Genomic DNA, 13,135 nt, shown 5'->3' on the forward strand with positions numbered 1-13,135 from the left:
TTGTGAATAATTGCCAAATAAATGTAAAGTGAACTTGGATTTTTTTCATTCCTGTTTTCTTTTAGTTCATCGAAGCTGTGGACATTTGTTATACACACTCCCAGCATGCTCACATATGTATTTAAAGCAGCAGGACAAAGTTCTCTCTTGACTGCAACTATTATTTCAACTTAATTTCATCACGCCTTTTGAAGTACCTCATCATTTAATTTTGAGTGCACCATATACAGTATGTGTGCATATTTACATGCATAAAGTTATTTCTAAAATACATGATGGCCATTAGATGGTAGCAACTCATCTGCATGAATCACAAAGCAAACTATGCTATACAGTAGGAGGAGTCTTACACAGCCTCACAACCAATACCTGTTCATTATTTCAAAGTGAAGGGGGGGGTCAGGTTAAGAGAACAGCACACAAAAGGTCCATGTACTTGTTAGACAGGACTGCCTCAATGCCAACACTTACTTCTGCTCTCTAAATCAGGTAAGGACTTTTATGTTATTCAGCTCAGAATTGTTCTCCTTTTTGTAAAGAATTGGTTCAACTGCTTTTATGAGAGCTCATGAATGGAGACTATTCATGTCTATCAGATTTAAAGTAATGCAATGAGGGAAATGTTTGTTTTTATTGGTGTTATTTTCACTTAGCACAGCTATAGAAGATGGGGTCAGAGATCAAAGTGGTGCCAATGCGTGTCCTGGTGACGGGTGGATCTGGGCTGGTGGGCAAAGCCATTGAGCATGTGGTGCAGGAGGAAGGTGGGAAACTGGAGGGAGAGGAATGGATCTTCCTCTCCTCTAAAGATGCTGATCTTGTGTAAGTTGTCTCAATCATACTCTTCTGTCCGACTGTCCCTACAAACTAATTCGACTATGATTGATTATTGATGAGTTCCAACATGGACATTATAGTGCAGGAAAACAAACAGGCACTTAATGAATTATATAATATCCGATTCTAAATACATGTGGTGTTAAAACAGAGATGTTGGGCAGACCAGGGCTGTGTTTGAGAAGTATCGTCCAACTCATGTCATCCACTTGGCTGCCAAAGTGGGAGGCCTCTATCTGCACATGAAGGAGAACCTGCACTTTTTGGTGAGATAGAGCATGATCTACCACAGAAAATCTATTGTAAAAGTGGAGTCTGAGGAAGAATATCTACATTGTCTTTTAAATGTAATGGCTAATAGTCTGACACCTTCACAGAGGGACAACATCAAAATCAATGACAACGTGCTACAAACAGCCCACGAGCTGGGCGTCACCAAAATGGTGTCTTGCCTGTCCAGTTGCATCTTCCCTGACAAGACAACATACCCCATCGATGAGACTATGGTATACTTTATTTTTTAATTAGACCTTTGTTTAATTACATGGAGATTTGTTTGGATTAAATTGACTTTTGTAAGGAAAATATATATTCTAAAAAAAAGGACACATGTTTATGTATAAAAGACATGAAAAAGTGGATTTTGCATAATAGGTGACCTTTAATGCCACTAAATGATGACATGTTGCTACAGAGCAATTTAGTGCAATTATTCTTATTTTAGCAAAAGGCATTGCTTTAACTCTATCTGTATTGTAATGCCCCTCTCTCATAGATACACAACGGACCACCACATGACTCCAATTTTGGATACTCGCATGCCAAAAGGTTGATTGATGTTCAGAACAGGTATACGCAGCTTTGAGGTGCAAACAGGGGTGTGGTGTAGAAACAAGGGTGCATCTGACATGCATTCATCCTCTACAAAGAAATGTGGGGTCTGCACCCGGTAAGGCAGGTAGCTTCTAATTTGTCTTTTGTAGCTCTTATTTACATGTGGCTTTGCCTATCGGCAAAGCCACATGTAAATAAGAGCAGTGGATTGTGTTCAGGAACACAATCCACTGCTCTGTGACAGCATCCAGTTGATTGTTATCCATACAGGTGTTTTCAGTTCAATTTGTGAATGTCGACAAGCACAATGGGCTCTGTGAGGGATCAAGTTTCTAGTTAAGGATGTCATGACACAACAAATAAATGTTGTGTCATGTGGTGGGGAGTTAAAAGAGGAATATAAATGCCTGCAGAAAAAGTGTCTTACTCTGTCTCATTACTCTGTGTGTGTGTGTGTGTGTGTGTTGACAGGGCGTACTATCAGCAGTACGGTCATCGTTACACAGCGGTCATCCCCACCAATGTGTTTGGCCCCTATGACAACTTCAGCATAGAGAACGGTCACGTGCTGTCGGCACTGGTTAACAAGACGTACACAGCCAAAAGTGATTAACGCTGACATACTAATGCACCTTGATTTCCAAACTGACACGAAGCAGTCAATAACATACAGAAACAGACAATAACTATGTAATAAAGACTATTTTCCCTCTCACAGAAGAAGGAAGTCCTGTTAACGTTTGTGGCTCTGGAGCTCCGAGGAGACAGTTCATCTACTCTCTGGTACGAGACATCAATATAGTCCTTATTATTGGCATGTGGTTGTATACAATTTCTTTGTATACTTTTCTCTCTTTTCTCTGGCTATCAAGAGGAAATAAGTATGACAAGCATTCTTAAATGGTCTGCGTTTACTCTCAGGATTTGGGTCGTCTAATCGTTTGGGTCCTGAGAGAATATGAGGAAATTGACCCCATTATCCTCTCTGGTGAGTACACTGCTCTGCTCACCTGTAGCAATCATTAAAATGTGCTTCTGGGTATTTTTCCAATTGTTTAATATGACAAAAACAACTGGGGGAGTTCTTTTAAAAACAAATGTCTTTTGATATACATTTTACTGTGGATTTATTTTCAGTGGGTGAAGAGGAGGAACTCTCAATCAAAGAGGCTGAGGACTTGATCGCAAAGGCTCTGGATTTTACAGGAAAAATACAAGTATCCTTTTATACTTTCCAAATGATGCACAGTGTGCACAGACCAGTTTATCACTTTGAGATGCTTATTGGTTTACTGACCCTGAGATATACAGAACAGATCAACACTAAACTGTTAACCTTATTTCCTATTAGGGATGCACAATATGGGTATTTTTTTTGTTGATACCTACAACCTATCATTAAGTTGAACACAAGAAAGAAACATAATTATTCATAACATTTTCTTTTAGTGACGCCTAATCTAGAGCAACCACTTCCAAGGGAGATTTTTTCAGACACCTTAACCGCTAACATCAGTTTGACACCACCATGTCTGATGGCCAGATGAAGAAGACCGCCAGCAATGCTAAGCTAAGACGCTACCGCCCCAACTTCACCTTCACACCTCTGAATGAAGGTCAGTTTCACCTTTTTAATGCTAAAAAAGTGATACTGTTGTTTAAGCACTTGTGAATTACCTCATTTGATCAAATAGGGCTGTGCACATGATAGCACAAAGGCAGCACACCAAACTGAGTGCCTTTGGTTTTGCCTTGGGGCGAGGCTAGTCTCTACTTCCTCCTGTACTACATACAAATGAAGCTCAGCGAACCCATTCACCTCCTTTCGTCACATCCTGTGCCAGGAGAGCTAATCCAAAGACCTCATCACATCCTCTCTTCATCCCATCTCCTCATCAAATCCAGATCTTCAGCATCAACACCAGTGTCTAGACCAGTGGTTCTCAACTGGTCAGGCCTCGGGGCCCACTTTTTACTTTGACAATAAATCGTGACCCAACATTTTGAACCACTCAAATCTATTCAACAAAAGATTGTGCTGTAATATATATATATATATGCTTTTCTGCATACAATATTAATTAAAGTGAAGTACAGTGCATATATCCCTTATATCCCTTCACAGAACTAAAGTATGCTTTAAAACAAGTTTTAATGAGATGATGGAATCAAAGCTGAACTGTGTAACATGCTGAAAACCCAACCCCAGAAGGGGTGTCTGGGGGGATTCTCCCCCAGGAGATTTTTAGAAATACTAACATATAAACTACGCATTCTGGTACACTCTGAGAAGAAAATAAATTAATCTATTACTACCCGACATATTTATAATATTTTATGCCATTGTTTGTTTTTCACTTTGTTCTGACAGCTTGCTGCTCCTCACAGAGAGAAGAGTAAAGAGGAGATAGTCTGTGTGAATTACTTTAAATTGTGGGTAAGGGTAGACATCAGCAAAGATGTTTCATTGAGAAGATGATCACTACATGACAGAAGTTTTCAAAACCGTTTATGGCAGGGGTGCCCATACTTTTTTGGCTGGTGAGCTACTTTTGAAATGACCAGCTCACCGTGGTTTACCAACCAAAAATAAAATCCCAAATTGCAAGGGTTGCTGAATAACACGTTTTATTTATACATGGGATAATAGGGCTGCAACAAACGACTAATTTGATAATCGATTAATCTATCGATTAATGAAACGATTAATCGACTATTCGGAGTCGGACTATTACTGTATGACTTGCACAATTTCTCAAGCGCTCTTATTTAGCCATCAACTTTTAGATTTAGCTTGTGGTTGTTTTAGGCATGTGGAAACTATGAAGACAATAAAGATGAATACTTGATTCAAAAATACATATATTATTAAATTAACTTAACAAATTGTGAATACAATTAACATTGCTTTTTATTTAAATAAAAAAATATATATTTCACATCAAAAGATACAACAATGTTTTTAACAAATCGTATTAAATAATCTGATGACAGAACTGTAAACAGAATAGCTGAAACTTTAAGAAACTAAATAACTCAGTTACTTATTACAGTTAATCATTAACCCATGTTTGTATAATTGAGTTAACTCTGTGTGTTGCAACTTGCTGCTAGCATACATAACACCTGACGTGGAAAAGTTACTCGTGGATGGGGCTACAGAGCTACTAGAAAGACAGTCGAACCCGGTGCATTTCTCCGTCTGAATGTGGTGCACTTTTGCTAAATGTTTAGACAAATTGCTCGTGTTACCGCCAGTGCTTGAATTGGAATGAAAAAGGTGCCAGTATTCTAAAATCAGCAACTTTTTCAAGTCAATTTTATATATACAGCCCACAAACAAGAATTTGGCTACTATAATGCTGGTGGGTTTGTCTCTTTACTACTGTATATTTTAGAAAGGTTCACTGTACTTAACATTTTTTATGATAGGCAGCGGATATGGCTAAAGCTCAGTAAGGTCAATATTAACTGAAAATATAGCAATCAAAGTCTAGATCTTCTGCTGAAGACACATGAAGCAGAGACCTTTCAGGTGAGAGCCCCTCTGGTGGTGTTCAACATTAATGACAAGGAAACAAAGCTCTGGTCAGAAGCATTTTTTATAAAAAGCTTTAACAAAATTAAGTATTTCTGTACATTTTGAATGCAATCTAACTTTCCAACTCAGAAAACGAAAAACGAAAAAGTGCCAAAAGTCTTCTCACATGGCTGAGCTGCTTTGCAATATACTTCACCACTGAAGAATACAAATATGTATAAAGTAAACTATGATGCAATCTAACTTTCCAACTCAGAAAAATGATAAAGAGCATGAACAAAGAACATGTAAAAACAAATGCAAAATTTGCACAATCTAAAATGAGAAACTGTAACTGCAAGTAACAAAGTCTGAGCCATGGTAAAGAGTTACATTGAACACCAAGCTGATCAGATAACTCCCTGGTTGGTCTGAAGTCCTTCTATCTCCAGGATCTGTACAAATCGGCACATTATGCCAAAAGTCTTCTCACTGGGTGAGCTGCTTTGCAATATACTTCACATTGTTAGAAAAGGCTCCAGAAGGCCTTGGGGACATCAGTATCAGGGACTGGAGCTGGACAGGCTCTTTCATCAGCACTTCTCCTTCCCTTTGCCAGCCAGGACCTCACATACTGTTCCGGATTGAACTGTCCTAGTGATGGTCCATTACATTTAATGAAAACCAGGCTGGACAGTCGGCTGACAGAGAGAGCATTCCTTTTTGCAGTAAGGATATCGTTCATGCAGCTGAATGCCCGCTCACACTCACTAGTGGAGACAGCGATGGTTCGGACTGCTTTCAGTAGAGGCTCCATGGCAGCAGGTGTACGGGATGCCCTGGTTTCCTTGTATTCGCGAAAGCCCTGAACAGTCTCTCTTCTGTCCACTTTCAGCACTTCGCACAAACGTAGCACCTCTACGTCCCCATACTGTACGTCTAACTCCTCTTCAGGCCAACTTCCAGGATGGATAACTTTCATGTCCTGGATTAGCTGATTGTCCCGGGCCTCCCGGCCATGTAATGGGATTTCTCTTGTGCTGACATGAGAGGAGGTTGTGGAAGTCATTCTGTGTCTCAGATTATCTACCATACTGCGGAAAAACTGACCTGCATGAATCTGTACAAGCCTGCCATTCTCACGCAGGGCAACACCCTTGAAGGACTTCTCAGCTAGAGCAGTATGAACTGTAGTCATGTGTGGGCCAGGCATGGTGACCATGGATTCAAAAACTCGTATTTCTCGAGTTAAGAGCCTATCTGCTGTAGGCAGTGTCATCTCTCTTTTTTGGAGTTGCCGAGAGAGGTCGCTGAGCTCTGTGAGCGCATCGTACATCAGTCCCAGATTGCTGACAAACGTTGCAGATGTGAGCACATCATCCAGGCCCTTGTACTTTGCTCTGTCTCTGGAATCCCTGCTCGTGTCGTTTGCAGCATTTGTGAAGTGATCATGAAGCACTCGGTAGTTTTCCCAGACTGCTCTGACGCTCCTTTCACTTGAAGCCACCCAGCGGATGGACAAAACACGCCCTATCACCAGGAGACGCTGTCCGACTGCTTGCGCACACTGCGCTAACTGCCTCTGATTTTTGGGGGAGGCATGGAACAAGGAATAGAGTTTGTCAAAAAAGATCTGGAAAAGATTGAGCCCTGAGACCTCCTTGACCACATCCCCAACTGCCAGCTCTAGACGATGATTGGAGCAGTGCCACACAAACAGGCTTGGGAATTTACTACACAACTGGGTAGCAACGCCTGTTCTCTTCCCTAGCATGACTGAAGCCCCATCACATGCAAAAGAAACGAAACACTGACCTAAAAAGTCCTCGTTAAAATCTCTTCCAAGACACTCCATTAACGCCTTTGTGATGTCATCAGCCGTTGTTCCATCCAACTCGATCAGCTCCCAAAAAAACGTTTCGGGCTCAGCATCAGCTAATGCTGAGCGTAGACACACAACAAGCACCGTTTTACCACTAATAGTGGTAGATTCATCGACCAAAACACAGAGTTTTCTTTGGTTTTCTGTAATGTCTTTTGCCATTTTTTTCTTCAGCTCATGAGCTATGTGGTCGATGATTTCGCCACAGGTTTTATTGGAGTGCAAAACCCTGCCCACGTTCAGCCCATTCAGTTTCTGTACATTCAAATCAATTGGCATGTCTGTGAATGGCCGGCTATGTTTGCCAATTTTATATGCCGTTCGAAAAACTCTGATAGTGGTGTCTAATTCAGATGTATGCATAGACTGCACTTGATGTTGAATAGTTTCACGTGAAGCAGATGTAAGGATGTCAGCAGCTTTTACATGGGCTTGTGATTCTTTATGTTCTTTGATTTTTTTTCTCAGGCTAGCTTGTTGTTTGCCCTTGTCAACACCGAAATGAGACACTGCACACTCACCCCATTCAGTTGACAGTTTCAGTCCTTGTCCAGTGTGTATTCCCAAAGATTTGACATCTCTGCATATCCGACATCCTAGCTTCTTATCTTTAAGAAGGAGCCATGCATTGGTCTTGCAAAAATATTGCACCTGGTCCGTTGTCCAGCAGTCAGGTGCATCGCTTTGCCCGGTGTTGGTGGTGGCAGTTGCGCCAGCAGCAGCTAACGTTAGAGGCTCTGGAGGAGGCGGCGGAGCTAGTGCTAATGCTAATGCACTAGAACTTGGAGCAGGAGGATCAACCAAAGAAAGCTCCCCATCAGACACCATTTCCAACACAGGCACAGCATTCTCTGTATTTGAAGTTTCTTCCGGCGACAACCGCTGTCTTTTTGCACTTTTATTAATCCATGCTAACATTTTAGAAATGCTAATTTGTGACGTGACTTGCTTTCCTTCTCTCGGGGGCGTGCCTGCTCTGTTCTATCACTCTACATAGCCACCCACTGGGTGGGAGTTGCACTGCATAAACACAACACACGTGCATCTAGGTATGTAAATTGTAAAGCATTAAAACATGGTTTTACTAACAGTTTTCAGTATGTTGTTACTTCGGCATTATTATTATTTTGAAACGTGTATTACTATTAAATCACGGTCAAATAGGTTAATTTTGACATAGTCGTTTCCACCACAGTATTTACATGGAGAAGATAAGCCCCGCCCCCTCTCCAGCACGTTCTGTTTGAATGACAGGAGTAAACAGCTGACAGCCGCTGTGAAACTCCAGCGGTTAGAGCGATGAGAATGTCCGTTCGGCACCTCATGACGCATCTACTGAGTACCGGGCGGCTGTATATATATATATATGGATGTATAATAAGAACGGCGGGAGAGTGTTGAGTACTGGCACGGTGCATGAGTACCGGAGTACCGCCAGCATGCCGGTACTGAGCAAGAAGTGCCGGTACTCCATGGGTCAGAACCAGAAGTGCCGGTACTGCGTACCGGTGAGTACCGGCCCAATTCCAGCACTGGTTACCGCCCTTACATGCTAAACACTCTTGGCAAGGAGGAGCATTGTCCACCTCAAGACAGGTAACATTTAACCACACCTTGGAGCGCTTCTCTCCGCCATCCCCGCCGTGTGTTGCTGCATGTAGCAGCCGCGTGTGTGTAAACTGCCCCGCCCCCTCGCACACAGACGGGAGAGAGCGTTGTAACGGCTGCATCCCCCCTTTAGATATACGATTTCAGGATCAGGGTTTAATCGCCAAAGACTTAACATTTATCATATGGCATGTGTCAATAAATGTTCTTTAAACAAGTCTCTCCTGATTGAAATAAGAGCTTTGAATGAACATTTGAAAATCATTTTTCAATACATAGAAATGCACATCCTACACTTCCTGTACTAAACATAGTTTAGTAATAAGGTCGCAATTGCATGCACTCTCAGCATTCTGAAATTGTTGTTTTTTCTCTTCCCCAAGCTATCAAGATGACCTGCGACTGGTTTGTGGCCAACTATGACATTGCCCGGACATGAAGGGACCATCACCGAGCTGAAAATGATCACTATTCTATTGTAAAGCAAGTTTCTTTAAATAAATGATTGTTTGTAAAGTTCTACAATAAACAATGCTTAACATATTCTCTAGTGCAGTGGTTCCCAAACGGTGTGCCGCGGCACACTGGTGTGCCGTGAGGCAAGTCCGGGTGTGCCGTGGGATTTTGTGACAACCATACATTATTATTGCAATATACAACTACACAAAAATAATTATTTTTTAATTTACTATATCAGTACTTTGTAGGTTTATATGTACGTAATCTGCGCGACTTGCGCGTCCACATCTCCACGTGCAGTGCTGCATAAACATGGCTGAGTCAGCGATAACTTTCCATGGGTGGAGGTATGCCCATTATTTTGAGTTCGTCCGAAGAATAGACAGGAATGTGACGGTGAGGTGCAAACTGTGTCCAGGCCAGAAGCTGTTATCCACTGCTGGAAACACCACGTCAAACCTCAACAAACACCTGCAAAGAACACATGCTTTTTTGTTTATATCACTTAGTCTGTTCTTCTTCTCTGTCTTCCGGTTGTTGCCTGTTTTGAATGACAAATACACACTACCGCCGCCTGCTGGTAAGGAAAATTATTGCCACTCACGCATGCGCAGTTCGTACGTGCTCGGCGAGTAAAGTAACGAGTTACTTTATGTAGATAGTAACGAAGTAGTGTAATTATTTTATTTAAGTAATATGTCATATATATTTTTTTTTTAGTAACGACCCCATCTCTGGAGTTGGCGTTCTCTACTCTGATTTACATGAAGAACAACAGGAGGTCACGGCTATGGCAAGCCATTTGAGTATTTATTCAATTTCCTTGATATCAGACGGCAGCGGACTACACTAGTTGGCTCTTTGATTTCACTTGTTAGATATATGGTCAAACTAGTCAGGCAATCTGCTTTACTAGTTGAATAAAACATTTCACTAGTCGCTCTTTTTCAGCCACTAGTGGCACTTTTGTCCGACTAGTTAACACGTATGCCTTACTAGTGACGCCAGGAGCAGCACTAGTAGCGCCAAAGTCCCAACGTGTAAGCTTTTTGATGAACTAGTGGCCCTCTGACCGTACTAGTGACCCTAAAAGTCTTACAAGTTAACTAGTGCGCTGCAAAAGCTCTGACATGTTAACTAGTCACACAAAAGAAGCACAACTAGTTAACATGTCAGAGATTTTGCAGCGCACTAGTTAACTAGTCGCACCCAGAATCACTCACTAGTTAACTAGTAAAGGCAAAATGTTCACTAGTTAACTAGTTGACGCCTCTTTTGACCTTACTAGTTAACTAGTGGGGCTCAAAATGTCTACACGTTAACTAGTGAACCCTTTGCCTTTTACTAGTTAACTAGTGAGAGAAGTTTAAATTCCACTAGTGAACTAGTGAGGCTTAAAATGTTCACTAGTAGCACTAGTGGATCCCAAATGTGCACTAGTCGCACTAGTGGCACAGAATGCTAATGAGGAGGAGGGGAAAGAACGCATCGAGGTCTCCTATTGGCCCTAAGATATAGAGCGCCACCCAGCCCAAATAGTTTATTTAAGAGCTTAAATACACTGTTTTAAAATATGACCATATTTACAAAAATATAAAACAAAAGTATTTGTGTAATTATGATCATTGTATATCAAATTAGGTAAGAACATTGAAGACTTTCTTAAAATTAAAAAGTTGCCTTATGACTGCAGACACGAATATAGATCCTCTTTAAAACATTTTATTAAGCTGCAATTTGAAAGGTGCTTGGATTATAATGGCATTGTGATAACAGAGTGACATTATTGATGGATTGAAAGAGGAAGTAACCCTCTTCGGATCACAGCTTTGAGAGATCGCCGTGACTTCCGTAAATATTAGTCTTGGCAAATATGGAGAGGTTGTTTATCTTCATACGGATCTATCGTTACCCTGATTTTAAGATCTGTCCAGTGTTTCTGCTTTATTCATTTCATGAGCACCACTGATAAAATGTCTCACGATCACTCCCTCTACTTTTGTGTCTCGAGTGCCGGTGTTCTCACACACAAGCGTGCGCACATTCGCACCAACAAAAACACACACACAAAGCGGAATATAGCAGAAGCAGAAACATGTATATTTCTAGGTAAAACACACACTGACTGATTTCCCACGGACAATATGTTAACAGTAGGCACTAAATACCCGACTGATGCACCTCACGTCTTCAAGACCTTGCTAAAAACATCGCAGAAGAACGCCCCCTCAGGCTCTCCCTCACAGAGCTGAACTGACCAATCAGAATCTGGGTCCCGCCTGCTTCATTTGCCTATGGCTGACTAGTTAACGTGTTGGCCATATGAACGGCAACTAGTTAACTAGTGGATACATATTGCAGCTTACACGTTAACTAGTGAAGGCAAAATGTTCACTAGTTAACTAGTTGAAGCCTGTTTTGATCTTCTAAGCTGACTAGTGAGGCTCAAAATGTGCACTAGTTAACTAGTGAGGTCCAAATTGTCCACTAGATGCACTAGTACAATTGTTTTTACCTTACTAGTTAACTAGTTACACACACTTTAGCTCACTAGTGAACTAGTGAAGCCTTAGAGGAGTCACTAGTAAACTAGTGACACAGATGTTTTTCTTACTAGTTAACTAGTGGAGGGTATTTTTTCTCACTAGTCAGGTTTTGTCATAAACATGTTAGACTTTGACCTGACATGTTACACATTTTTCTTACATGTAAGCCCTTTCCTTCGACTAGTTTGGCTTTGTTTGCACTAGTGAGCAACTGCATGCAACTAGTTAGCTATTGATTCAACATGTATGGCTTTTTCCAGAACTAGTGGATATTTTCAGCCCACTAGTTGTGCTTTTGTTCTCTCTAGTTCAACACAATGACTTACTAGTTGACGTGTACGTGCAACTAGTTAACTAGTGAATTGTTTAAAAGTCATACATGTTGACTAGTGCATTTGTTGACACATCACTAGTAAACTAGTTGCACGTACACGTCAACTAGTAAGTCATTGTGTTGAACTAGAGAGAACAAAAGCACAACTAGTGGGCTCTAAATATCCACTAGTTCTGGAAAAAGCCATACATGTTGAATCAATAGCTAACTAGTTGCATGCAGTTGCTCACTAGTGCAAAAAAAGCCAAACTAGTCGAAGGAAAGGCCTTACATGTAAGACAAATGTGCAACATGTCAGGTCAAAGACTAACATGTTTATAATATAACCTCACTAGTGAGAATAAATGCCCTCCACTAGTTAACTAGTAAGAAAAACATCTGTGTCACTAGTTCACTAGTGACTCCTCTAAGGCTTCACTAGTTAACTAGTGAGATAAAGTGTGTGTAACTAGTTAACTAGTAAGGTAAAAACAATTGTACTAGTGCATCTAGTGGACAATTTGGACCTGACTAGTTAACTAGTGCACATTTTGAGCCTCACTAGTCAGCTTAGAAGACCAAAACAGGCTTCAACTAGTTCACTAGTGAAAATGTTGCCTTCACTAGTTAACATGTAAGCTGCAATATGTATCCACTAGTTAACTAGTTGCCGTTCATATGGCCAACACGTTAACTAGTCAGCCATATGCAAATGAAGCAGGCGGGACCCAGATTTTGATTGGTCAGTGTCCAAACTGAGTGAAGAGCCTTATAAGCAGTGGCGGCTGGTGGATTTTTTTTCTAAGTAGGGCTGTACCACATGCAATCAATTTCAGCAAACATCCCAGTATGACTTAATGCAAAAAAAAACAGTAGTTTCAGTGTTAATTTATCAGTCTTAAATTGTAATGCCTCCATAAACAATTTAAACATTTGAGTCTATGTACAAAAACTTAAAAAACAATTGCATTAGCAATACTTGCATATATATGTATGTATATATATATGATGTATATCATATATATATATATATATATATAAGTTGAAGTTTATTTGCATTAAAAACGTGTGTTTAAACCCTTCTGTTCAAAGTTAATATTTTGTTTCTTAAAAGATTACATCTTTAAAAACATGCT

The 13,135-nt window shown here is 40.7% G+C and overlaps 1 protein-coding gene across 3 annotated transcripts; it reads left to right on the forward strand.

The window, feature by feature from the left end:
- Positions 1 to 428: 428 nt before the first annotated feature.
- On the forward strand, positions 429 to 9,224 carry LOC117545664 (GDP-L-fucose synthase-like). Of its 3 annotated transcripts, none has more exons than XM_034215521.1 (11): positions 429 to 489; positions 654 to 822; positions 989 to 1,103; positions 1,215 to 1,343; positions 1,613 to 1,686; positions 2,143 to 2,276; positions 2,390 to 2,454; positions 2,593 to 2,659; positions 2,809 to 2,888; positions 3,188 to 3,287; positions 9,065 to 9,224. In XM_034215521.1, the coding sequence occupies exons 2-11, from the start codon at positions 668 to 670 to the stop codon at positions 9,118 to 9,120; spliced, it is 975 nt and encodes a 324-aa protein (XP_034071412.1). In that variant the 5' UTR covers positions 429 to 489; positions 654 to 667; the 3' UTR covers positions 9,121 to 9,224. The 3 variants fall into 3 exon arrangements, with proteins under 3 accessions (XP_034071412.1, XP_034071414.1, XP_034071413.1); XM_034215523.1 differs by lacking the exon at positions 9,065 to 9,224 and adding an exon at positions 3,366 to 3,394; XM_034215522.1 differs by having other exon boundaries at positions 434 to 489; positions 659 to 822.
- Positions 9,225 to 13,135: the final 3,911 nt, after the last annotated feature.

The sequence above is a fragment of the Gymnodraco acuticeps genome, unplaced genomic scaffold (assembly GCF_902827175.1).
Source record: "Gymnodraco acuticeps unplaced genomic scaffold, fGymAcu1.1, whole genome shotgun sequence".
Classification (NCBI taxonomy): Eukaryota; Metazoa; Chordata; class Actinopteri; order Perciformes; family Bathydraconidae; genus Gymnodraco; species Gymnodraco acuticeps.

What these genes read in the sequence shown, in the direction of transcription:
- LOC117545664 (XM_034215521.1), top strand. Translation starts at nt 668, where the DNA reads ATGGGGTCAGAGATCAAAGTGGTGCCAATGCGTGTCCTGGTGACGGGT. An exon ending in ACCCCATCGATGAGACTATG is followed by an intron (nt 1,344 to 1,612) that starts GTATACTTTATT and finishes CCTCTCTCATAG; the next exon opens with ATACACAACGGACCACCACA. An exon ending in ATTTTACAGGAAAAATACAA is followed by an intron (nt 2,889 to 3,187) that starts GTATCCTTTTAT and finishes CGCTAACATCAG; the next exon opens with TTTGACACCACCATGTCTGA.